The 27630-nt window shown below is 42.0% G+C and overlaps 1 protein-coding gene across 4 annotated transcripts in view; it reads right to left on the reverse strand.

The window, feature by feature from the left end:
- Positions 1 to 3692: 3692 nt before the first annotated feature.
- SFMBT1 (Scm like with four mbt domains 1) overlaps positions 3693 to 27630 on the reverse strand; it is a 117416-nt gene continuing 93478 nt past the window's right edge. For all 4 annotated transcript variants that reach the window (XM_034658467.1, XM_034658466.1, XM_034658465.1 and 1 more), the window contains 11 exons: positions 24260 to 24386; positions 22883 to 22996; positions 19857 to 19899; positions 18287 to 18351; positions 13620 to 13759; positions 12764 to 12873; positions 11874 to 12049; positions 8271 to 8449; positions 7867 to 8112; positions 6942 to 7070; positions 3693 to 5646 (listed from right to left, as the gene is read on the reverse strand). In XM_034658467.1, coding sequence (XP_034514358.1) covers positions 5506 to 5646; positions 6942 to 7070; positions 7867 to 8112; positions 8271 to 8449; positions 11874 to 12049; positions 12764 to 12873; positions 13620 to 13759; positions 18287 to 18351; positions 19857 to 19899; positions 22883 to 22996; positions 24260 to 24386 — 1470 coding nt within the window. In that variant the 3' untranslated portion in view covers positions 3693 to 5505. The remainder of the gene's footprint in view (positions 5647 to 6941; positions 7071 to 7866; positions 8113 to 8270; positions 8450 to 11873; positions 12050 to 12763; positions 12874 to 13619; positions 13760 to 18286; positions 18352 to 19856; positions 19900 to 22882; positions 22997 to 24259; positions 24387 to 27630) is intronic.

A 27630-nucleotide genomic window follows, 5' to 3' on the forward strand; every position in this document is an offset into this window, starting at 1 on the left:
ATGAAGTTAAACGTAGCTTAAGACCTGTTTTAATTCTCTTACAACCACTTAAAACTGTCATAATATATCACAAGTTCTTATACACTCTTATTTACANGCCAGGGGGTTGGACAGCAGGAGAGAGGGGAGAATTCTGGAAAGGTACATTTTATTGAAGTAGAAAGGAACCTTCTGCTCATTTCAGAGATGGTTCTGAGGCCCCACTGGAAAGAGTTTTGAAGGATTTACTCTGGCCAAGATGTCTTCTTCGCTGTCAAATGAAGTTAAACGTAGCTTAAGACCTGTTTTAATTCTCTTACAACCACTTAAAACTGTCATAATATATCACAAGTTCTTATACACTCTTATTTACAAAAAAAAAAAAACCACACACAAAATATTCATCCAAAATATTTTTTAATCCCTTGAAGTTATACCCACCAAACTAGATGGGAGTTATTTTAATAGGTATTCTTGTGCATATTTCTCCTTAATTATACTTCATCCTCAATGCATAACTTTTAAAATTAAGAGAAAAACAGCAAGCAGGAAGGATACAATGCAATATGCATTTCGTTTTGTTCCAAACAAGCAGCTTAAAAAAAAAAAAAAAAGGATAGCATAAACAAAGTGCATCAGTTCCAACAAGTTAGTATCAGAAAGAGGCCTAAGGACAGTGCTGGAACCAGCCAGAAGTCCCACCCTAGCAGGCCTCTGATTGTCTTTAGAGAATATTCAACCAAAAAAAGGAAGAAAGGAAGAGGAAAAGAAATGAACACTAAAATCTCAAAAGAAGCATTCGAACTACACTTCCCTAGAGACTTCTTGCGAAAGGAGATAAGTAAATGTCCAGTTTTAACTTTGTCTAAACTTTGTATGGGCCCTTCAATCATCTGCTTTGTGACTTCATTTACCCCCAAAGCCTACCCTCCTCCTTCCAGCACTCTTTGCCCACCTCCATTCTGCCAAGCTAGGCATGCAGTTTGGTTGACTAAACCATGTAGAAACCCTTCAAGACTGAGTTTCCACACATCCTGAGAACAGGCACCCCATCAGCAATGGTGGCATCATCTCACTAGGCGGTATCATCCTTTGTCCCCCAAAATAGCTCAGGGTCCACACTTGACTGCTGGTGTTGAGGACTTGTCCGCCAAGGCTGTACGTAGATTGTTTCTCTTTTAAAACAGTCCTTTGTGATAGGCCATAGCACCAGGACAAACCCAAACAGTGTAAGTCAGAAAAGACTAAAGAGAGGGAGTTTTAGGCCTATTTCTCCATTCCCCCTCTCCTGGTTTTGCTGGTTCTTGTGAAAAATCTAAGAGTTCTGAAACACCAGAAGTAAGACAATCTCCAGTGCATTTACTGCCCACCACCTTCTACACCTTCACCCTGAAGGCTGCCCTCAGAAACAAGGCTACCTCTGTGGTCTGGAACAAGTACAGAGGACACCCCAAGTGAGAAGGCTTAGAACCAGATCCTTGGACTGGGGTTTGAGTGTAGAACTCTTCTGCAAAAACTCCAAGTCCAAAGGTGGCTTGTTTGGATAGATGCAAATTTCCAAAGTACGTATATTCTTACACAAGGTGTGAGAATCGTCAAAGTTCACTAACAGAACGTTGTAAAGTGGATCAAGTCATGGAAGAATTACAACCGCTTGAAAGGGACTGACTTCTTTTTGGCTTTGCAGGAAACTTTGTTCTACAGTTTCTGAGACAGCATCATGACCATGACACATGGTTATTTACAGTGGACCCAGGACCAAAGACATTCAAATTTTAAAAGGGGGTCTGGTTCCCACTGAGATTTATACTTCACTTGTTAGTGATGTCTTCTCCTTCATCTTCCTAAGGCCAAATGATAACACAGAACACTTTTGAACACACACACACACACACACACACCACCCCTAGAATACAGGACCAGTGTTCAAACCCAGCATGTGCTTCCACTGCTGAGACTAAGCTCCTAACATCTCTCTCAGAGCTTCTGTGGGCATGAATCAAACCAGTGAACGGGGTCTTCAATATAAGTCTTTGGTGATAGGTGCCAAGTAAATATAAGTGTCTGTGAGTTTTCCCAAAGTTCCCATCTAGATAATTCTTATCTACTGCTAACAATTTCCTGATGTTCTGTGTGTCCCCCAGAAATACTTTTTGGCTTGCGAGAGGGGAATGGTTCTGAGTCCTGCTCTAGTTAAGGCCTCCTAAAGCTTTTAATCTGTATTCAGGTACCACATTAATGATGGGATTAATAAAAGAAAGTGAGTAAAATATCTTCAAGTCCTCAGGAAGCTTTGGTCCAAGGCCCTCTCTCTCATTGTGAGAATAACTACCTCCAGGAGAAGAGGCATATAAAGGCCAAGCTCTGAGCTGGTTTTCCATGTCTGCCTCTATCATATTTCCATAAATATTTACCAAAAAGCCCCTCTCTTCCAGAGGTTGCTAAGTATCCTTCCCTGACCTCATGTATCCACAACATAGATGCTGGGAGCCACCTACATCACCAAAGAAAGGGAGATATAGGTAAAGCCCCAGTAATGCATCCCCTGCATTAGACACCTCAACTCACCTTCCACTGAGAATGATGAGGGCAGTTTACAAAGGAAAACAGCACAGTTCCCAGAAGCCCACAAAATATGGTCAAAATGTCACAGCAAATCTTCATGTACAATAAGAGGTTTCCCTAACACTAACATAGGCTAATAGTGGTCGGTCAACTTCAAGGTCCAGGAGGCTTATACAGTCCATTCACCTGTTTCCAAGTTTGTCAATTCAGGATCAAAAAATGGATCATGGAGATCTTTCTGACCTCAGGCAGCTGTGGACCAGCTGAAGCTGAAATTCAGACAAATGCAGCCCCTCATAATGTATCTCTCAGAAATTTAAGAGGGTATCAATGTTTAAAGAACAAAGTTCACATGTAATATACAAACATTTTACCCCAACATGGTGAGTTATTATCAGGTTTAAAATCTGTTTCAGAATCAGAGGAATCAGACTGTCACTGTTGTCCAGACAAGCCCCAGCAGCTTTAGGAGGGAAATGGAGTCTAAATTTTATACTAAAAAAAAAAAAAAAAAAAAAAAAAGCCCTGTGCCAAATTCCCAATTACCTTCTCTTATTAAATCTATGGGAGTGGGGGGTGGGGTATATAATTTTTTAATGCAGTGGCCTGAGAAACTGTATATCACCATGAGAATGCAAGAAATATTAAGGGAAACCCAACTTAAGAGTTGGCTTCTCTCTAGGAGAAAGCTGAGCTTGAATAATCACGGTACAGACAGAGGAACCCGCTGAGCCCTGACTGACTATACCCAGATTCAAGACGACTCAGGGCCGTGAGCTTCACCTTTCCAGGGGCTTTGCCCCCTAACCTATGGTTTTGGAGATGGCAAAAGAGAGACAACTTAATGTATTCACTGTTGCATTTGGTCAATTCCCTCTCACAGGAAGTAAATCTCATTTCCCTAAATAAAACAAACATTGATCTTCTTCAAGGAACTCCCTGTGCCTTAGCGCCTTAACTGCTGAGCTCTCAGGAACCTTAATTATGTAAGTTACGCACCCCCTCCCCCAAGACCCTGTACTCAACACTAATTGTTCCCAAGCATCTCATATATGCTTTTCTTCCATAGGCATAGAATTACATTTTTAAAAACCGGATCGCTAAGTTCAAACATATTAACTTTTACTTAAATGACGCTTCTTTCCAGGTCTATCTGGTAGTAACCTAAGCAAAGAATTGATGCTTTAATATACGGTTTGGTTGGAGCGCTTGAGTTAAGGTGGTTCATAAATAATCCAATGAAGAGAGGCTGCAGACCACAGAATGTCTGCCAAGGTCCATAAACTGGTGGGAGCAGGAGAGGGGGATAAGAGGGAAAAATCTACAATCGGTTTAAATTTGTAATACTACCACCTTATATTTGTATAGCTGTTTAGAAGTCACCAAGTTTGTAGTTTTAAAGCATTTTCAAATCCTGACGATGAATAATTAAGTTATAAATTTGCAGGTAACTAGGATAATTAAAAACAAAAAACAAAACCAAAAACCAAAAACCCAAACACTCAGCAATGCAAACCATTTAAAGGAAGCAATCTACGCGTGCATCTTTCCTCATTCCTCCCGGCTGGAACAGCACAGCAAATGCTACTGTTCTCTAGTAGCTAGCAGTGCAATCCTAAGTGAAAATTTGCCTGTAGTTTCATGTTAACCTGAGCTGGGCCAAAAGAAACACCTAAAAGCAAACCAAGTTGTTGAGCTGTTGAGTGGGAATCCTCAGACTGTAGATTACATTCACTTTAAAGGTTTCACCAAGAGGACATGTGAATGTGACTAGGCCAAGAGGTTTCCAGAATCCTTAACCACCTCTCAATCCTTATGCAGCCACTGAGGACACGAGGACGCACTGTCACAGAAACTCCGTGCTCTGCATCACCCCCAAAATGTTTTCTCTGTTGTGCTTCTACTCTCTCCGCCTGGAGACACTGAGAAAGAAGGGGAAATGGGTTTTCCTGTGGGTCCAAGGACCACCGACTAATTTTCACCCAAAGTGAGGACTCTTGAAATGAAACAGACAACTGCAGAGGAAAGTAAATAAAATAAGAGCCACTGAAGTCCCTCTGAAGACTGATGGGGAGAGAGCAACTAAACAGAAATACCCATAGTCTTTGAGAGACCACCTAAAACAGGGAGCCCATGCTGGGTCCAGACGGGAACCAATGACAGCGAGGTTCTCAGATCAGGCCAGGAACTGGTGTAAGTGCTCACATGATATTTTGAAGAAAGCAAACTGTTTTTTGTTTTTGTGTTTGTTTCCCCTCCAGCTTCTGTCATAGTTTTAGTGTTCATGTAGCTTAAAAATGGCATCATACAAAAAACCTTATACATGGCTGTAAGCTCAATCATCAACAGAGGTAGTAAACAAAGGAACTCCTAAGAATAGATTTTAAAATGGATCAAAGTGTGACTGTACATTCAAAACCCTAGAGCCATGTAATCATCCCCAAAATGAACTGTTTTAATTTAAAAAAGCTTAAAAACACAATGACAATGAAGCACTGATGTGCCTTAGGCACGGTCCCAAATCAGTGCTGACTTAAAGCTATGTCCTCTCTTTCCAAGAAAGGGAAAGCAGAGAACAGAGTTCAATCTACAATGGGAAGGAACAGAACAAAAAGACGACCACCACAAGGGTGCTCTCCGGCAGCCGAGACTGCTCTTCGTTTTCAGGCCGCACCGCTGGAAATGCTTAGTCTTCTCACAGGAGTCTTCTCTTCACAGCCCTTCTTTCGTTAAAACTGCAATCTGCTGACCGAGAGATGCCCACAGTTCCACCGGCAGGAGAGCCACTTCTGTGCAGTTTCTGCTTCCTCAGCGTGGGTCCTCCTTCCCTGAAAGTGCAAAGAGAGCAAGCCGCCCCTGCAGGGCCCAGAGCCCCAGGGCTGATTCAGCTCCACCTGCAGGGCAGTGAGGATTTGCGGCATTTGAGCCTCACAGACACATAGCTCACTGTGGTTGTCCTTCTCAGTTGGCAAACTGCTCATAGAAAGCAAACTTGATCCTCTCTATGTGGTGGCAGAGTTTGATGGCGGGGCCCAATTTTAAGTCCATGCACTCTTGAACAGTGGGAAGGGTAAGGAGCAACAGGGCCTGCCCGTCAATTTCCTGTTAAAGCATAAAACACACATTATCTATGATGTGCACATGGATGGCAGCTCAGTCCACACAACCCCCGTTCCCTTTGGCTTGTGTCAAAGTCCCTGTGCTTTCCTTTCCTTACTTTCCCCCTTTACATAAGTGGCACACAGTTTCTTCCAAGTGCCCCCTGCAGTCCTCCATGCTAATGAATCTCCAGAATTTAGGAAAAATTTTTACCAAGGATAAGAATCCATTCTACCCTTTCTGCTCTGCAGAAATTCAGTGAATGAACTAGCTTTGTAACTGGCTACTGAAAGTGACAAAAGAAACCACTTTTTAAAGGATGATTTTTAGGGGTGCCTGGGTGGCTCAGTCATTAAGCATCTGCCTTCGGCTCAGGGAATGATCCCAGGGTCCTGGGACTGAGCTCCTCTTAGAGCTCCCTGTTCTGCTGGGAGCCTGCTTCTCCCTCTCCCACTCCCCCTGCTGGTGTTCTCTGTCTCGCTGTGTCTCTCTCTGTCAAATAAATAAGTAAAATCTTGAAAAAAAATAAATAAAGGATGCTTTTTAAATCTGAAATAAAATATTAACTCTAAACGTCAATGTCTTCCTACTCTGTAACATTCATAAAAGCCTGTTCAGGGGCGCCTGGGTGGCTCAGCCGTTAAGGGTGTACCTTCGGCTCAGGTCATGATCCCAGGGTCCTGGGATGGAGCCCCACATCAGGCTCCCTGCTCAGCAGGAAGCCTGCGTCTCCCTCTCACACTCCCCCCACTTGTGTTCCCTCTCTCGCTGTCTCTCTTTGTCAAATAAATAAATAAAATCTTGGAAAAAAAAAAAAAAAGCCTGTTCAGCTCTTCAAAGATGTTCAGTTTAGAATCTCCCCAATTGTCAAAAAAAAAAAATTGATATTTGTTTAAGGCCACAGACTATTTGTTTCAGAAAACTTGCCTTAAAACTGATCACCACTTTAGAGTCTAACATACTACAGATGTTAATTATTCTTAAAAACAAGCAAATCATTATTTTGGAAAAGAAGAGCACAATTAAGAACTGCATGCTTGATTTTAAGCCATTTGAATATTTGGGAGATGGAAACAAAGTCTTGGGAAAAATGGCAACACAGTGACCATCCGCCTCAACTGTGGGGGGAGTCGGATCATGACCTCTTACAATCCTGCTACGACACCTAAAAGGGGGGCTACATTTCTTTTCTTTTGAATAGAACTATTTTTCTTCAGACTTGTAAATAAATTGCTATTACACCCATTGTCCTTCGCTAAAGAGACAAGTTACTAAAACTCACAGGTCTCTGTAATTACCTGGTCTAGAAATATTCTCGCTAGCGGAGCACAGTCGGTGGATCTGATGAACCGGACAACGTCCGCCACACTCCACTTGAGGGGGTTACTGTCCAGGTGGAGCCTCTCGGAAACTTCAATCCTTATTTCCTACATTGCCCGCAACAAAGCAAACCAAATGGTGTCAGAGCTATTTTATTCTAAAAAAGTCTCTCTATATAAATTCATAACCCTTTAAGGCAGGATTTAAGGGGGTTTTACGGCATGATTTCTCCCAGCAAAGATGGCCGAGGTCCACACACACTAGGTACTCAGGAAATGTTTGTCTTTTATAATAAGAAATATCAATGGGGAAGAATTTATCTCAAAGTTCCAGCACAAATAATGTGGACAATTTGACAGAGAAAAATGGTTTTTAAACCTCCCATTTGTTCCCTAGTCTATTTCGACTCGCTGTCTGGTGTGGGGTGCTGCAGGAGCGGGACGCTACTTCGGAAGAAAGAAGGCTTCACTAAGTCATCAGGAGAAACCATTCACGGCTTCAGTTCAGGCAATATATTTCAAATGCAGCCCAGTTTTAAAACAGTGACGTGACTGCCACTCTTACAGTGTGGATGTTATGTACTGCACATATATGGATATATAAAATATAGCAAACAAAATAGCTTCACCACAATCAAAAGGATAAATAACTTATTTTATTGCTAGTTTAACCTAAAGTAAGCAGCTACTCAGAGAGACCTTCTTTCTGATAGGTAGCTGATCTCCAAATAATCCTTGCAACGCCAGTAAATCACTGAATTTGCAATTCTGTTGAGAGAGACCCGGGAAATTCAACTGAAGCCTGTACTGAAATAAATGGAATGCCCACATCACTAACAATCAGACTTCAGAGAGACATTCTAGAAGAGAGCAATAAAAGGCACTGTATTTTAAAAATGGGTACCTTTGGCGAAGGTGGTTTATTCTCATCATCAGAAAATGAAAAAGTGCGAAGCTCTCTTTTTCTCCGTTGTCTGTCTGGAGGCAGTGATGTAGAGATCTCACTTTGGGTGGGAGAGGAAGAGCACGACTTTTTTTCTGACATTTCTGACTCTTCCTGTAGCTCGTCCTGTTGCTCCGATGTACTGCCCTCACTCAGGGAATCGTCATCCCCTTCATCTGGGTCATCCTCATCTTCACCCCCACTTCCCTAGAGGAAACAGAGAGAAAAGTCTAACTGAAATCCATGACAAACCAGCTCCTGGGCCACAAAATCACCTTCTACTGGGCAGGGGTCTGAATTAGAAAGGCCTGCAGGCAGGGGTCTCCCGGCTTCTGGGCAGGACAGGCACCTCCCAGATCTCGTACCTGGGGTGAGCCCGCTGGGCTGTTATCAACAGATGCAGAGGAGCGCTTCTTCTTATGGACAAAGACATTTTTCCGCCTCTTCCTCCTCTTACTGGCTTTTTTCAGGGCACATGCTAAGTTGCTATGCCCACCAGGTGGCCTCCCAATTCTTTTATTTTTCTTCTTTCCATAATAGTGGGCTAAATGTGAAGGACACAGAAAAATGAAGTCGCTTCGTGATTTCTGTCCACCTCACATCACGAGAGATTCTACTAGCACAGCATGAAAACAGGTACACTGTATTTGATTAAGGCTTAAATTTCCTATCATGGAATAATCTTAACTGTCCGGATCTTAAATGTACAGTATAGTTAGTACTGACAAATGCATAAACCTGAATAACCTTCCCTCTGTCAAGATAGAGAACGTCTCCACCAACCTAGAAAGTTCTCAGGGTCCCTTCCCAGTCAGTCCCCCTCATCAGAAGCCACCACAACTGTACTGCAGTCTCCATCGGTACAGATTAGTTTTGGCTCATCTATGGACATTCGGCAGATGCTTTTTGAACAAGATTTCTTGCACTCAGCAGAAAGTTTCTGAGTTTCACCTATGCTGCTGTGTGTGAATACTTCATTCCCTTCTACTGATGAACAGCATTTCATTGTATAGGATACACTAGTTTAACTCTTCTCCTGTTGACAGGCACCTGGGCTGTTCCCTGGTTTTGGCTGTTACTATTCGGCAATGAACATTCTTGTCCAAGGCTTTTAGGGGGCATACTTTCATTTTCCTTGGGTAAATACCTAGGGATGAAATTGCTGGATCATATGGTAGATTTAGGATTAACTTTTAAAGAAACTACCAAAGCGTTTTCTTAAAGGGTTGCATAATCTGGCACTCCCACCAGCAGTGTGTAAGAGATCGTTGTCTACGCCTTTGCCAACTTGTGGGGCTGTCCACCTTTTTCATTTTAGCCAATGTGGTGGATGTGTAGTCATTTCTCATTATAGTTTAGATTTGCATTTCCCTGATGACTAATGATATTGAGCATGTTTTCATGTGCTTATTGGCCACGTATGTGTCTTTTTTGTGAAGCACCTATTCAAGTCTTTTGTTCATTTTTAAAATGGTTTTCTCTTTCTACTTCTTTCATTTTTATTGAGATATAATTCACAATATAAAATCCATCATTTTAGTGTACATATCCAGTGATTTTTAGTATATTCAGTATGTTTGCAACAATCACCTCTATTTAATTCTGGAACATTTTCTCTTTTTGTTTTTAAATTTTTAAAAATTGAGGTAAAAGTCACATAACATACATTTAACAACTGTTTTCAAATGCACAATTCAGTGGTATTTAGCATATTCACAATGTTTTATACAACTATCAGCTTTCTCTAGCTTCCAGATTTCTCTTATTACGGAGTTGTGGGGGTATTTTACTTCTTCCTGGAAAGAAATTCTCTGAGAAGTTTTTAATTTTGGTGATTTTTTCCTTTATGTTAGTGCATTCTGTGTCCTAAGAAATCTTTGCTTACCCTGAGACTTGAGGATACCCTTCTTGTTGTCTTCTAGGAGCTTTATAGTTTTAGCTTTTACCCAGGCTTATGAAACACCTTAAATTAATTTTCATATATAGTGAGGTAGGAGCCAAGGAGTTTTGTTTTCGTTTTTTTGATTTGGAAAGCCAATTGTACCAGTGCCATTTGTTGAAAAAACTTCCTTTCCCTGGTAAGTTTTTTTTATCTTTGCTGAAAATAATTTAACCACATAAATTTGGGTCTATTTCCGGCCCGTCTGTCCTGTCCCATCATTCTGTGTGACTATTCCACCCGCCCACTACTGATTACTCTACCTTTATGGTAGAACTCGAAGGCAGACAAGTAAAGTCTCCAACTCTATTCGTCTTTTTGAGGATTGTTTGGGCTATTCTAGATCCTGTGCACTTTCATATAAAGTTTAGAATCTAAAGACAATTCCAAAAATGAACCATATATATTCTAGCTCTAAACATATGCACAGTTATATGTTACTGTAAAAACAAAATATAATGTAATTTTTTTGGCAAAAAAATGAATTCTACAGGATATAAATCCATTTGATATCACTCAAATCACTAACTGGGAAAAATTACAAAGACTCTCTCCTAAAGTCTAGGCTTATATCATTGTGAAAAATAAATTTAGACAAAAAGCTAATAAAATATGCATATCCTCCATAGGCTCAAAGTGATATACACATATTTAGAGTATACTTCACTTAGGTACTAATACTTGCAATTTGCTAAACTAAGTGCTGGATCTGACACTATAAGCTAACACCAATCCTTGCCTTTAAGAAGTTTACAATCCAACAAATATAAATAGGAATTGCAAGGTTAGACTCTTCGAAGATTTTGTGCTTCTAACACTGATTAGCAAGCTCATCATGCTAAATGACCTCAGATCAGCAGCATCAACAGTGTCTGGGAGCTTGCTGGAAAAGCAGACACATTTAGACCCCAGATACCCACAGACCTGATGAATCAGAACCTTGTTTTTAACAAGTTCTTCAGCTGATGTGCACGCATGATAAAGTTTAAGAGGAGCAGGATTACAGATCCCTAAAAGAAGTCTTCAAATTTAACAAGGTAAAATCTACCTCTGTATTAATTCTCCCAAGTGTCATCAGGGCTTGTAAAATTTAAGGAAAGGAGGGATCAGAATTTTGTCTTTGGGCAACAATGCCTTAACAAGGCTCCAAACTGGAAATTTCTTCTTGTATGACGTGTGAGTGTGTGCAGTTTCACATGGGAGAAGATAAGCAATGAGAGGGAACAGGTGTTGTTGTGACAGTTCTGAGTGAGGCCCGCAACTACCCCCCTCTCCTACTATTGATGCCTCCCAACCACCGTGGCTTCTTTGCTGCTCCTTGCAGACACAAAGCAAGCTCCTGCTCCTGTCTGTGCTCTTGCTGCCCCCCGCCCAGAACACTCTCACCATGGTGTCTGCACAGCTGGCTCTCTTGCTTCCTTCAGGTTGTTACCTGGCAGGAAGACTTTCCTAACCACCTCTGAACAGCACCCCCCCCCAGCCTTTCTTATTCCCCTCCTTTGCTTGCTTATCTTGCCTCACTTTTCACCATATTACCTGTCTCTATTTGCTCACTTATTATCAGTCTCCCACATTAAACTGTAAACTCAATGAGCACAGGAATGTGTTTTTCTTTACTGCAGCATCCTGGTGCTAGAACAGTGATGGCACACAGTGGACACATAATAAACACTTGCAGACTGTATGAATGAATCACATATCCCATCAGATGCAATAGTTAATTTATACACATACTATATGTGAAAGTTAGCAAATGGGCCTGTGGGCCAAATCTGGCCCATGGCCTGTTTTGGTATGGGCCTCAAGCTAAAAATGGCTTTTACATCTTTAAAAGTGAAAATAAAACAAAACAGAGAAGAATATGCAGCAGAGATCATATGACCGACAGCCTAACATATTCATTATCTGGTCCTTTACAGGAACAGTTTGTATACTTGTGCTATAGGTGAATGTCTGCAAAATAAACACATTCCAAGATATGAAGTGTGGCCAGCTGTCATAGTTAACAAATTTGAAAAACTGGACTCACTGTATTTGGTCTTTGTAAGCACAGAGCAGTTCTCAGAACACTTGTCCAGAACCATCCTTGGGCCGAAGAGATTAGGACAGCACTCCAGTTTGATGCAAGTTTGCCGGCAGAACTCAGTCACGCGATCCGCCGTCTTCACTACCTCAACAGTAGCCCGGTAACTCTTTCCTTTGTATCTGCCGTGGAAGATGCCAGAGACGAAGTTTACTGGGCTAGTGATTACCCAGAGAAAATCAAGTGCATTCACAGATCTGAAAAGTTATCTTGGCTTCTCAGAATAGTCTATGTCCTTTACAGTTTGAGGATTCTAAAAATAATGAGTTCATGTACATTGTACTTAAATCAAATTTATCACCTAAGCTATGAGAGATAAACGTCAAGGTTTTCATATTAGCAAATGAGGCTCTTGCTTTCTGGTTCCTCAGTTTAAGGTTTCCAAATAGGAACTTTACACTAGCTACTAAAAGAAAAGTGATTTGCACTAAGGCTTTCCTTTACCCCAGGCAGTGATCCTCAGAGTGTGGTCATGGACCAGGTTAACCTGCCATTGGTCACACTGACAGGATCAGAAAACAAGAGTAAGTGTGTATGAACTTTCACAGTAAATTTGCAAAGGTAATTTTATGTCTCTTAAATCTAAAAATAAATTATTCTTGCATTTTATGTCTTGTAATTTTCATACTTCTTAAAACTCATGTTTACCATATTTTATAACAGTACTGGCCCACAACAGGATGGAAACTTACAAAAGAAAACCAATCTGGTCCTTCACCCCAAGTAGCTAAAGAAGAACTGACAGAGAGGACATAACAATTCTAACATGATGCATGAAGAGTGGGCTCTGTGGCCTGTCAGACAGGTAAGAATAAAGGGCAGAGGAGGCTACTCACTTGGCTTTTAGTACCTCCCCACATCCATGCCACACGGAGTCTTTGTCTAGCTGCAGCTCCCGAAGGACACGACTGGGTTTATAGGCTGCATTGATAAGTAAAGTGAGGACCTGCGCTCCATTTTTAAAGCAGAAATATGGGTTGGGAATGAGAAAAGCAAACCATTAGAATCTTGTCATCCCCCAGAATGTCATTTAGGAGATTAATTCTAGTCATATTCATTAACAAATATTAACAAAATGTTAATATTCAAGATATGACCACTGACCAAAGTGGCAGCTAAGACAATAATCAGACCCTCTTAGACATTCAAAACATTATGTTCAGGAAGAAATAGGCACCATGAATTAAAAATTACTCTGCATATGCTTCTAAATCCTTTGCCAGTCATGGCAGACACAGAAGCTCGGCCTCCCCAGACCCTCCATCGCCACCGCATGGACCGAAAGCCCCAGCAGTGCTCACATCCGGTATGTACAGTACATGGCAGCCTGGCCGGGCAGCCGGGCAAGCCCGCAGGTGTGCAGCTTCATCACGGCCCCCACGAGCGCTGCACAGCCTCTGACTCCTCAACTACGCTCCCACGCATCCCCGCACCGTGCTCAGCAGCCTTTGACAAAAGCCCTTTCTACACTAGCAGAGGGGAGCATGCTATGTGAAGAACTGCCGAGGTGGCTGCTCCCTAAGGAGCAAAAGTAATGACGTGTGTGGTCCATTGAACAATACAGGAGAAAAGTGAGTCATTTCTGATAAAACCTAGCATTGTCACATGTATGGCATGCAGATCCTTGTATGCAGGAGTATATGAGACTGCTGTGAAATTTCCACGTTCTTTTGCCCTGGGCAAGAACCTTACCTCTCTGAGGACCAGAACACAGTTCCCAGGTCCTACACACTGAGGCAGCTCAGCGATTCTTCCTTTGTTAAGATATGGCCCTGAGAAGCAACGGTGGTTGAAATATATCTTTGGACAGCAGTATTTTCCATTAATCATAACTGGGAAACAAAGAGAAACAAATATTCAGAACAGTCATTTTCCACTCTGTGTTTCCAAAGTTGGATTACTAGGGGGTGTAGGGGTGGCAAGCATATCCACCATTATATAAAGTTATAAATTACATATTTTGAAGCTTAACACGTTGCCTGAGAGTACCCTTGAAACACCTTAGACTTACAGCAACTTTATTATAGCGCTCATCACTCTGCCCAAATCAAACAACAGCCTGAATGGCATGTAGACTGACTTCAGGGTTAATGCGACACTGTTTCAGAGTCCCACACTTCTCTCAATAAAGGAAGTAAAAGATTGACTTTAAGAACGCATGACGATGGGGCGCCTTCAGTGGCTCCGTCGGTTGAGCATTGGGCTCACAATTTTGGCTCAGGTCATGATCTCGGGGTTGCTCCGCACTCAGCGCCATCTGCTTGAGATTCTCTCTGCCCCTCCCCCAGCTAGTGCACGTGCGCTCGCTCTCTCAAATAAAATCTCTAAAAAGAAAACAATTCTTAAAAAATGAATTAAAAAAAAAAAGAACCCATGGTGATTCTTGTTTTTTAAAAGAGAGAGAGCATGTGTGCGCATACACAAGCAGGGGGAGGGGCAGAGGAAGAGGGAGAGAGAGAATCTTAAACACACTCCCCGCTCAGTGCAGAGCCCCATATGGGGCTTGATCTCATGATCTGAGCCAAAATCAAGAGTCAGACCTTAACCGACTGAGCGCCCAGGAGCCCCATGAGAAACCATGATGATTCTTGATGGTCAACTATTCAATAATCTATTCTGGAATGCTTCTAGGCAGTGATGATGAATATTTTCCAGAACTACAGTTTGTCCCCTTAAAACCACCAAACTAGCATGTCAGCATTGCTCTATGAGGTAAGCACCCTCCCACATCTGGGATTCCTCTGAAGGCTGAAAGTATGCTATGAACACATCTCTAAGTTCTTTAAGTACCGTGGGCACAGAGACCCCCCTCTTCAACTCTTTTTCTGTGTGAATGCTATACTTCAATGTAATGTTTTTTTATTCCCTCATCGTAGTTGGCAACTCTACTAATAAATATACAAAATTCAAAGACACTAAAGCAGAGAGAAGCCCTGCTGATGGACGCTGTTTTGGGAAAGGGAATGTGTGCGCTTCCCCCCGCTGATAGGATCCTGAAGCACAGAATGTTCACTCTGGAACTAAGAATGCAGTCTCAGCGCAGACGTTGGCATGTCTGCACCCACTTCTCCATCTGAACTCTGCCACCCAGATCCCCCTCCTCAGGATTTAGGCCTGTATGCTCCCTGCCACTGCTGGCAGTATGGGCAGCTTACAGCTCTCAGCTGTACGTCACCCTGGAATTAGCCTCAGCCTACCCTCTCACTAGGAGACAGACACCTTGCCCAAGGTCCCACCCTTTGTGAGTAGACAGGGAGCTGCAGCCCACTTCTAATAACTGACCAAAGAGGGAGTACAAAGGTGTAGCCACTATGCCTCAACTAGGGATGACTCTGAGTGGCCACACCAGCTAAAAGGCTCCCTTGTAGGCTGGAAGAAACTCTGCAACTCAACTTCTCCCTCTGCCCAATCCTGCCCCCCGCCCCTGCAGCTGTTCCCAAAAAGCACTCCCCAGGGACACTCCTACATGCAAATATCACTCTCAGACTGTTTTCAAGGTAACCAGAATTATGACAAAGCACAAACCAAAAAGAAAATGGCTGAGATCACTTGAGAAATGTCTTAATTCTATAGTTCTAGTAGGCATTAGAATAGCCAGTAATACATCAAAATTAGAGTTGCCTTTTTTTTTTTTAATTTACCTTACCTTTTGATACCAAATCAAAACCACAATGAGCTATCACCTCACACCTGTTAGAATGGCTATTATCGGGGGCTCCTGGGTGGCTCAGTCATTAAGCGTCTGCTTTCGGCTCAGGGCGTGATCCCAGAGTCCTGGGATCCATCCCCACATCAGGCTCCTCTTCTGGGAGCCTGCTTCTTCCTCTCCCCCTCCCCCTGCCTTGTTCCCTTTCGCTGTCTCTCTCTCTGTCAAATAAATAAATAAAAATCTTTAAAAAAAAAAGAATGGCTATTATCAAAAAGACGAGAAATAACAAGTGTTGACAAAGAGGCAGAGAAAAGAGTACACTGTTACTGCAAGCTGGTGCAGCCACTCTGAAGAACAGCATGGAGGTTCCTCATAAAGTTAAAATGAGAACTATCTTGTGATCCAGTAATTCCACTTCAGTGGAATTTATCTGAAGGAAACAAAAATACTAACTTGAAAAGCTATCTGCCCCCACCCCCACCATGTTCATTGCAGCGTTATTTATAACAGTCAAGATATGGAAGCAACCTGAGTGTCCATGGATAGACAGTTGGATAAAGAATGGAATACTACTCAGCCATTTAAGAAAAAGAAATCCTGTCATCTGTGACACCATGAACAGACCCTGAGTTCACTCACTAAGTGAAATAAATCAGACAGAGAAAGACAAATATCATATGACCTCACTTAGACGTGAGATTTAAACACAACAGTAAGACTCCAACTCTTAGATACTGAGGCTGATGGAGGCAGGGGTAGGGAGTGGGCAAAATGGGTGAAGGTGGTCAAAAGGTACAAACCTCCAGTTATGAATAAGTCGTGGGGATGTAATGTGCAGCATGGTGAGGGTAGTAGTAATATTACCGTACTGTACATCTGAACACTGCTAAGAGAATAGGCCTTAAGAGTTCTCATCACAAGAAAAAAAATTTATAACTGTGGTGATGGATGTTAACCAGACTTACTATGGTGGCCATTATGCAATATATACAAATATCAAATCACTATGTTGTATATCTGAAACTAATACAATATTACATGTCAATTATCAATTAAAAAATGGGTAATTTTAAAAAAGATATTTACTAATAACGCTATTCTGCTGGGTACTCAAAAGATACCATTATGGTCAAGTAAGAGTTATCCTAGCAATGTAAGGATGAGTCAACATTAGAAAATAAATCTATCACTGAGATTCACCACAATAATAAGCTTAGACAGAAAAATCATATGATCATCCAATGCTAAGGAAAAATTATTTTGTCAAAGTGAACATGTGTTTATGACCAAGGTTCCCAGAAAACTAGAAATGGAAGGGAACTCTTTAGCAGTTACATGCCGATCACCTATTGAATAGAGAAAGTTTAAATACCTTCCCTTTAATATCATGAATAAAACAATAGTGCCACTGCCATCAAGCCTGTTACACACAGGGATAAGTTTTATAAAGAGCTATGAGGAAATAAACGTAAACAAGTATAGCAAACTGGTTATTATAATAAAAGTAATAACTTTTTTGAAAAGGCCTTGATCCTCCATCTATAAGTACTAAATGAGAAGGCATTGAGTAGAAAAGACAAAAGTATGAGTTTTGAACTTGAGAAAGAGCTGAGTTACATTTTTGACCCATCTATTCATAAAGCTGTGTGGCCTCTCTGAGCTTTGATTCTTCTTTTCTAGGCATTTACTAAATGCCATCCAAATGCATAATCTGTGCTACAATACACACAGTCAAGATGCTAAGCATACAAGCAGAGAAGGCGGAGCCAGGACTAGTTCCAGGGAGAGACCTCCCGACAAAAGGCTCTGGCCTCCAGCAATGATTCTCCCTTCATTCATCAGGCATTGCCTCTGGGACAATCTGTTTTTCCAATGCTTTATTTTTTAAATTGTGAAATATGTACACATAATGTGTATATCACGAAGTGTTTAAAGAACAGTAAACATCCACCTCTCAACCACCCAGCTTAAGAAAGTGTACTGCCTGGGGGGTCGCCTGGGTGGCACAGCGGTTAAGCGTCTGCGTTCGGCTCAGGGTGTGATCCCGGCGTTCTGGGATCGAGCCCCACATCAGGCTCCTCTGCTATGAGCCTGCTTCTTCCTCTCCCACTCCCCCTGCTTGTGTTCCCTCTCTCGCTGGTTGTCTCTATCTCTGTCGAATAAATAAATAAAATCTTTTAAAAAATAAAAAAAGAAAGTGTACTGCCTGGAAAGCCCCTGGTTCTTCATCTAAACTCAGGGATGAGAATATTGACCCCTCCAGAGCCCTTGGCACCCAACAAGCGACCAGGAGAGAATAGTTATAATTATAAATGGACAGAAATATCACCCTAGACATAATTATTAAACTAAAAACATCTTAGGGGGCGCCTGGGTGGCACAGCGGTTAAGCGTCTGCCTTCGGCTCAGGGCGTGATCCCGGCGTTATGGGATCGAGCCCCATGTCAGGCTCTTCCGCTATGAGCCTGCTTCTTCCTCTCCCACTCCCCCTGCTTGTGTTCCCTCTCTCACTGGCTGTCTCTGTCAAATAAATAAATAAAATCTTTAAAAAAAAATAAAAATAAAAAAAAATAAAAACATCTTAGACAATAAAAGTCTTTAAAGTCACCATTAAGAGACCCCTCTGTGAAGCTACAGCCTATAAATCAAATGTATTGCTTAAGATACAGTCCGTTAAAAGAGACTGAAGATTGCATACACTTAGTTATACCTGAGTCTGCGGAGTTCAGCTCCTGATTCTTCAGGCCCTCATGGACAGTCCTGGAGGATGGTATTCTGGGTCAAGATAACACAACAAAATGGTAAGACAATCCTTAAGGTCAGCAAAGTGTGAAGGCTAGTTTCCTTCAAATCTAAGAAGGCAAACGTGGCAGATTGCAAACTGTATAACAGAAGGTGCCTCCCTGATCATACTTTTTTTTTTTTTAACAATTGTTTCTAAAACTATGTACATGGTTTAATGAGCCAACAGTCTGTAGACAGTGCTGTAATACTTCATATTCAAATCAACTTTCTTTCATTCATGTGAGCAACAAATTATAGAATTCCTTCTGGGATTCTCAAACCCAAAGTAAATTTTTCATCTTTTTCAATAGTCAAAGAACAAAAACATTTCTTATAAGGGTCTGTTTTATTCTATCGGTTTAAAATTAAAGACAAATTATGTTTTAAAAATCAGAGAATTATTCCATATGCAGCAATCAATGAAAAAGGCTAACTTATCTTTTTTTAGAATACTTCTTGACTAAAACTTTGACTCCGTCTCGACAACTAAGTCAAGGAGAAATCCAAGGCCAGATTGTTGACACTGCTATCTCACTTCTCTACCTGGAACAGAATTCCGTGGCCTCTCTCTCCACTTCTGCTGTCAGCTTTATTACTCACACAGCCACAGAAGCAGCCATAACTTACGCAGAATTTGCTAGAGACTGAATTGTGATCCCTTAAAATTCATTCACTGAAGCCCCACTGTGACTGTGTCTGGAGACAGAGCTCTTACGAGGTAAATAAAGGTGTGACTCTGATCTAAGATGGCTGGCTCTCCCTTCCAGCTGGCCCTACCATGTGAGGACGCAGGAGAAGCTGGCAGTCTGCAGGAAGAGAGCCCGGCCAGGAACCAAATTGAGCTGGCACTTTGACCTTGGACTTCCCAGCCTGCAGAACTGGGAGAAAATAAATTTCTGTTGTTTGAGCCACACAGTCAGTAGTGTTTTGTTATGGCAGCTTGTACAAACTAATCTTGAATTGAAAACCCAGTGTTTAGAAACACACATGTACATATATTTTTAAGGCATTGCTAGTTAATTGCTTCTCAAAAGCTGTGTATGAAGGTATGCTACAAGGGGTTTCCCAATGGAACAAAAAGGCACCCTGAGTGCACCTTTTCTCTTAGAGCCACTACCTTCCACCTCAAGGTTTTTTTTCATTTGTGACAAATCCCATCCCATCCTAATTTATAATTTTTGCTCTTCCTTAACAAATAAGAGTACAGAGATTCTATTTCCTCTCTTATGCAAATGCTTTCAGGCTCTAAAAGCCAAAGAAAACTCAACTGGTGGGAACATCTTGACAAGGCATTTTACCCTTTTGTATATAATGCCATTTAAAAAATGCATATGCTGTAAGGAAAAGTATGTAACCTATCAAAAGCTCAATTAAAGAATTATGTTTCCACCTGAGAAAATAACACATGAGATATACTCTCTGAAATAGTGATTTCTTTTTCTAGATATTCTAACTTTCAAGTGTTAACTGTTCAAACATACTAGTATATTACTTACTGTTTTTCTGGTTGAACCACTGCAATTTTCCTCTGTTTGTGTACTGTAAGAAGAAAACAAAACTATAAACGTCAAGAAAAATACACAAAGGAAAAGTTATTCATATATTAAGCTAACATTAGCATATTTAAAACCCAGTCATGTGTATATTTAACTAGTAAGTACTATGAATTAAGTGCTGATATATCTGAATATCTAGACTGAGGCACATTTTCTGGGTAGGAGGAGTCTTTACACAAAGATCAAAAATAATATTTGCAAGGCCCTTAAAAATCCGTTGACTCCTATGAATATTTTCTACACAGGAAAAGATATTCAAAAGAAAAAATGATTTGGGCAAGGATGCCAAGACCGTTCGATGGGGCAAGTACAGCCTTTTCAACAAATAGTGCTGAGAAATACTGACTACCCACATTAATGAAGTTGGACTCTTACCTTATACCATATACAAAAATTAACTCCAAATGGATCAAAGACTTAAACATAGGGACACATGGGTGGCTCAGTCGGTTAAGCATCTGACTCTTGGTTTCAGCTAAGGTCATGATCTCAGGGTCATAAGATGGAGCCCTACATTGGGCTCTGTGCTGGGTGTTGAGACTGCTTGAGATTCTCTCTCTCCCTCTCTCCCTCTGCCCCTCCACTCGTCTCTCTCTCTCTAAAAAAAAAAGTTTTAAAAAAAGACCTAAAGGGACACTTGGGTGGCTCAGTTGGTTAAGCATCTGTCTTCGGCTCAGGTCATGATCCCAGCATCCTGTGATCAAGCCCCACATGGGGCTCCCTGCTCAGTGGGGAGTCTGCTTCTCCTTCTCCCTCTGCCCCTTCCCCTGCTTGTGCTCTCTCTCTGTCAAATAAATAAAATCTTTTAAAAAATAAATTAAAAATTAAAATTTTTTTAAATAAAAAATTTTTTAATTTTTTTTTAAAGATTTTATTTATTTATTTGACAGAGAGAGAGACAGCCAGTGAGAGAGGGAAACACAAGCAGGGGGAGTGGGAGAAAGAAGCAGGCTCCCAGCAGAGGAGCCTGATGTGGGGCTCGATCCCAGAACGCTGGGATCACACCCTGAGCTGAAGGCAGACGCTTAATGACTGCGCCACCCAGGTGCCCCATAAATAAACAAAAATTTTTAAAAAGACCTAAACATAAAGGCTAAAACTATAAAACTCTTAGAAGACTACATAAGGGAAAATCTTCATGACATCAGATTTGGCAACAATTTCTTAGATATGACACAAAAAGCAGAGGCAACAAAAGAAAAAATAAAGTGAACTACATCAAGATTTAAAACTTCTGTGGATCAAAGGACACTATCGAGAGAAAAGGCAACCCACACAATAGGAGAAAATATTTGCAAATCATATCTGATAAGGAAGGGATTAATATCTAGAATATAAAACAAAATCCTATAACTCAGCAACAACAACAAAACACCCAATTTAAAAAATGGGCAAAAGGGGTGACTGGGTGGCTCAGTCACTCAAGCGTCTGCCTTCGGCTCAGGTCATGATCCCAGGGTCCTGGGATCGAGCCCCACGGCAGGCTCCCTGCTCAGCGGGGGTCTGCTTCTCCCACTCCCTCTGCCTGTTGCTCCCCTTGCTTGTGCTCTCTCTCTCAAATAAAGAAAAACTTTTAAAAAAATGGGCAAAAGACTTGAATAGACATTTCTTGAAAGAAGATATACCAATATCCAATAAGCATATGAAAAGTGCTCAATACAGCTAATGATTATGAAAATGCAAATCAGGACCACAGTAAGATACCACCCTATACCCACCAGCATCGCTATTATAAAAAACAAACAAAAAACCACCCAACAAACAACAACAACAAACCCAAAAAACAAGCAAGCCAACAAAAAACTCAGAAAATAACCAGTGTCCGGGAGAATGTGAAGAAAGTGGAATCCTCGAACAGTGCTGGTGGGGACGAACTTGATGCGGCTGCTGTGGAAAACAGTCTAGCCATCCCTCAAAGTGTTAAACACAGTCACACTCGAGAAATGAAAACACATGTCCATGTAAGAACCTGCAGACCAGTGCTACAGCAGCATTATTCATAACCGCTAAGGAATGGAAACAACCCAATGTCCACCAACTGAGACATGGATAAAGAAAATGTGGCCCCTCACTACAATGCGATAGCAGTAAAAATACACAGGAACGAAGTACTGATACACACACCACATGGCCGAACTCTGAAAACACTGTGCAGAGTACAGGAAGCCTGTCACAAAAGATCACATACTGCATGATTCCACAGGCAATGTCCAGAACAGGCAAATCTATATAGCAGGAAAAAGGAGAGAAGTAGCTGCCTAGGGTTGGGGGGCAGGAGGTAAAGAGGCGACTGCCCAGGGGTACGGGGCTTCTTTTTGAGACAATGCAAATGTTTTCAAACGTTCTGGGGTGATAGTTGCACAACTCCATGAATATACTAAAAACCACTGAACTATAGGATCAAATTTTATGTTACATAAATGATCTTTCAATAAAGCTGTTTTTAAAGGAGAGTGGGGTGGGATGACACTTTTAAGGTTAGGATATAAAAACACTCTGGCTTCCATCTTCCTCAACCTCTCCTCCTCTCTTCCTGGCTGGCTCTGATGTGGGCTCCCCTACAAAGAGGCCCACATGGCAAGAAACTGAGGGCAGCCTCCCACCAACAGCCAGCAAGGAACTGAGGCCCTCAGGCCAAAAGCCGCGAGGAACGAATCTTGCTGACAATCATGAGTACACTTGGGGGCAGATCCTCCCCCACTGTGGGCCTTGAGATGGCTGGTGTCCTAGCTGACACCTTGACCACAGGCTCATGAGGGGCTTGGATCCAGAGCACCCAGATTCCTGACCCGCAGAAACCGTTAAGATAATCCATGCTTGTTGCAATAAGTGACTTCCTGTGCAGGAACAGACAACCAGAACGCCACTTTGTTTTTCTCTGGAATGTCCAGATTCATCCTAGTTGGTAGCAGCCACACAACAGATCATTTAAGGATCAACCCCTTGGCCCAGAAATACACAGCTACCTCGTGCTCGGCGAGGGGCGCTGAGGGGATGGCCATTGGTTTCACACCAGCCCAAAGGAAATATATCCATGGATTCCACACTCACAATACATTCAGGTACGGGCTTCTTAGAACCTGTTTAGATTAAAAAAAAGTTTTAGACCATTAAACTGCCTTCTTCATAAACTACTTCCTAGACAATATTCTGTTGCAGTAATGCACATACAAAATCTCCCGAGCAAGTTCCTTTTACATGGAAGTCATACTTTTTCATATGTGACAAACATTAAGGAAAAAAAGTAAATATCCCCTATGCATACCTGTACAAAAACAAAAATGGGGGTGCCTGGGTGGCTCAGTCGGTTAAGCATCTGACTCTTGGTTTCAGCTCAGGTCTTGATCTCGGGGTCCTGGGACCGAGCCCCATGTCGGGCTCTGTGCTCAGCAGGGAGTCTGCTTGAGATTCTCTCTCCCTCTCTCCTCTCCCTCTGCCCTTCCCCATCCCTCATGCTGTCTCTCTCTCTCTCTCAAATAAATAAATAAAATCTTTAAAAAAAAAAGACAAGAAAAAGAAAATGGGTAGTGGGCATACAGGGTGACCCCTAGTTACAGAACAGCAAATAAGCAACCAGAAGTATCATCCAGCAGTATCATTCAGCTGGCTGACAAATACAGACAATTCCATGAAATAACTGGAAAACGAAAGGCAACAGTGATAGTTCTACTCAGTGAGAACATTAGTTCTGGCACTTGGCAACAAGCCAGAAGGTAGGCCAGTGAAGGTAACTCAGGAAGGGATGTTGCTCAGCAGGGGTTGTGTAAAAGTCTAGATTCAATACCATCCCCGACATCTGCATTAAATGCCAAGTCTACAGACTGGAAAGAGTAGCTACCAAGTTTATTTGGTAGCCAAATAAGAAAGAAACCCAGGCCATGTTCAGTTACTGCAGTGCTGAGTTTTCACGTAATGCTTTCCATCTGCAAACCCATCCAATCACTGAACATTACTTATAGTACATCTTTTTTATTTTACATACTTTTTGGTTCTATTGGTTAGGGGCAAACAAAATATTATCTCTTAAATGAGCTACGTGTTAAGGTTCATGCTCATGTATTCTGGTTACATCAAAACATATGCCATCTGACTTATACTTTCCCTTCAAGAAAACAGGAGACTCTGCAGGGAAGGCTTTTTCCTTACATCCGTTTCCTAACATTTGAAAGTCAAGGACAGGAAGAGATGTGTTTATCGAAGAATCTGGCACTACAAATTACACGTGTCTTAGCAAGACCTCCATTTAGCTAATTGTTGCAGTCTGACAAGCCACAGCCCAGGGGTAGGCAGGCAGGGCACAGGAGAGCAGCCGCAGGAAGGCTTCTCAGGGGCATGGTGCTTACCCTCCAGCTGGAGCCACAGGTAGGAGCCTCTCACTGCAGTAATGGTGGCAACGCACACTTCTTCGGGGAGAAGAGGGTTCACTGCCTCAAGCTTCATATTCTCCTTAAATTCATGCTCAGAAATGGACTGGAAAATAAACGATCAAATCCAAACACATACTCAGTATTAACTCATGTGCTCATCTGAGAGACCTGGTCCAAGTAATATTTAAACCTAGAGTCACACTTTAAAGCTATACATTTATTTTGCTTTGTTTTGTTTCTTAATGAAACAAAGTCAAAATGTCTGTCTCTCTTGGTGCTGGAAGCAGTATATGGTCTTTGAGTTCAGGCATACCCGCATTATTGCTACCTGTGTGCCCTCGGTCAAGCTGTGTAACCTCTTTTTGCCTCAGTTTCTTCATGGGTCAGATGACCTTGAGAACACTTACCTCACTGGGTGATTTATTAGGAGTTTTCAATAACAAAGTACCTAAGGCCCTGTGCCCTCAACCAACAGGCTCTCACCCACCGCTGGTAGGTTTCTCCTCCCATAAAGGGCCCTATCACGCAATCAGCTGCCTGGTTCCTACTTCTGTGCATAACATACAAGGCAGTCAGGATAAATAATGCTTATGAATGATGGAAAATGTATGTTTGAAAAATGTGCAACTTCTGGGTCAAAATGGAGAACTGAACCATATTTGATAGTTCTCTCTTCTGACAGCACACTATAAAACTAAAGCGTTACTTTTGGGTTTTGGGTTTTTTGTTTTGTTTTGTTTTGTTTTTTACAACCTGTACGTATTAGGAGAGATGTAACAAGAGACAATATCAACATTTTATAAGCTACAATTCAGAAGAGCACCTACAACTACCGTAGCAGATTACAGAAGAGAGAATGTAAGCTCCAGCGAAGCAGGCTAAGAACACACAGCACCACGGACTAGGCAACTGTGGGCAGACAAGAAAGAGTCAAATGAAAAGATTTGCTGGAAACATTTAAGAAGCATTTAGGTCAGACCATTGGCTCCTCCACTCCAGACCCCCGGGGAATTATCCCATCCCTTCCCCTACAAAAGATGAGAGGATTTATCCTCCAGAGCAGATCAGAGACAAGAGGGCACGGGAGCTGCTGAGAGCAAACATGTAAAAAACCAAACAGGGTTTTGCAGATGGAATGCTGAGAGGTCCAGCCCTTGACTCTACCCTCCAGGCAGACGGGGAAATATGTGGTCATATGACAAGCCCAAGAAGCAGCACAGGAAGATATGGATTTAGGCGTCCCCGACAAACGGCCAGCCAGATCTCACCCTAAAAAGAAGTTCAAGGTTGACAAGTCCCACCCACATACACAGGGCTTTACCTTTCAGTCCTCCCATTCTTAAATATGAGCAAATCACCAAGCATTACCAGACATCTAAAAACATGAAGGCTAGGGACCAGAGCAGACAAAACAAGCAAAGTGGAGAAAACTTTTTATGCAAGAAGAAAATTTCCCAAAAGGCAGGGGTAGTTAACATCCCCTGAGTGATAAAAACTATCATATCTTTAAAACAAGAATAGTATGCTATTAAAAATAAATATTCAGAGACCAGAAATAGCTCTGGAAAATAAAAAAATGTGATAATAAAAATTACAAACTCTAAAGAAGGGTTGAAAGATAAAGTTTAGGAAATCTTTCATCAAGCAAAGCAAAAAGATTAAGAAACAGAAAACAGGAGAAAAAGGTAAGAAAAGTAGAGGTCTGATCCAGAGGGCCAACATACAAATAAAAGTACTTCCAGAAGAAGAGAAGAGAGAAAATGCAAGGAAGGAAATCAAAGAAGAGGTCCAAGAGCACTTCCCAGCGCAGAGAGGAACAATGTCTGGAGAGAACGTGCTGGCCGAGAACCCAGCACCTGAATGAAGACGGGCCAACAGGCCACACTGGGGCTCGGCTAGGAAACGAGGCGGCAAAGCTTCTATAACCTTCCAGGGACAGAGTACAAGGCAGATCATCTATGAAAGACCAAGAATAAGGACAGGTTTCAATTTCTCGACAGCTTCACTAGAAGGTAGAAGGTAGAAAACAACTAAATGATGTTTCCAAGATGCTCAGGTAAAGTAACTTCTGACCTAAAATTCCACATTGAGCCAAACTATCAGTCAAGTTAACAGAATGAAGACATTTTCAAACATGCCAAGTCTATAAAAATTTACCTCGTGCATCTCATTTCAGGAAGCTAGTGGGAGATGGGCTCCAACCAAATAAGGGAATAAACCAAGAAAGAGAGGCAGTTAGACATACAAAACAGGAATCTTAAATCTTAAGAAAGGGGAGAGGCAAATCCCTGGGTGACACTGAAAGGCAGTCCCCAGGACTAAAATCTCACGGCAAGCCTGGTGAGCAAGCAACCTGTCTGGGGAGACAGAGAATGGAGGTTGCTAAGAGGGATGTCTCTAAGAAAAATATTAGAAATGACAAAGTTCCTACACCAAGGTTATCTAAGTGGTTGCGGGCTTGAGGAAAAGAGAATGTGTCTAGGGAATATCCTGTACTTTAACCTTCTACCCTAAAATACAAAGAAATAACTGTAACTAGAAAAAACGAACAGGTCTAGTTGGACCAAAGAGACTTCCAGGAAATGCTCCAGGGCAGCTATGCAGGCATTCGCTCCCAACACGGGACTGTGACTCAGGCCCAGGCGCTTGTGCTCTTCATAGTCTCCCTGCTCAGGGCCCACCCTTACGGCGGATGGGGCCAAAGCAGCAGGTGCCCAGGGCGGAACCTCAGACACCTGCATAAGTGCCTGGTGGCACAGCCTTTTCTTGGCCTTCCTGGGCTCCTGTCAGTGAGAAAGCGGCCTTCCTCTACCACACACCCACAGAAAACGATAGCTGCTTCTGAGAATAATCAACGGGAGTCACTGGAAAACCGCTGCTGAAACAGGTGTGGGCAAGATGAGTGTGAAAGGATGGGGAAGGAAAAGTAATTACAAACTGACAAGGGGTTGCACTCGTCCTGTTTCACAGCATCAGAGGTCTCACTGCACTAGAAACCCCAAGAGCACGGAGAAGTATACAGGTAGACGGGTGCGTGTTTACTCTGTGTTAAACCAGCTGACAATCCACACGCAAAGGAAAAGCCTTACCAGAAGATTAGCAAATGAATGCATATTAATACATCTTAAGTTAAAATAGACTGTTTCGTCAAAAGATGATTCCCTGATTAGGCTGACTTTCAATTAACCCACTAATACTCCATCTGAGAGTCAGGTAAGGGAACTTCTGCATATGTTACTAGTGTCTCCTCACTCCTCAAATAAACTCTAAGTTTCATAAAGGTGTGGGGGGTGGAATCACAGACTTCCTGATGTGATTGCCTTTGTGAAACAGTTATGAGAAGCTAC

The sequence above is a fragment of the Ailuropoda melanoleuca genome, chromosome 4 (genome assembly GCF_002007445.2).
Source record: "Ailuropoda melanoleuca isolate Jingjing chromosome 4, ASM200744v2, whole genome shotgun sequence".
Lineage (NCBI taxonomy): Eukaryota > Metazoa > Chordata > Mammalia > Carnivora > Ursidae > Ailuropoda > Ailuropoda melanoleuca.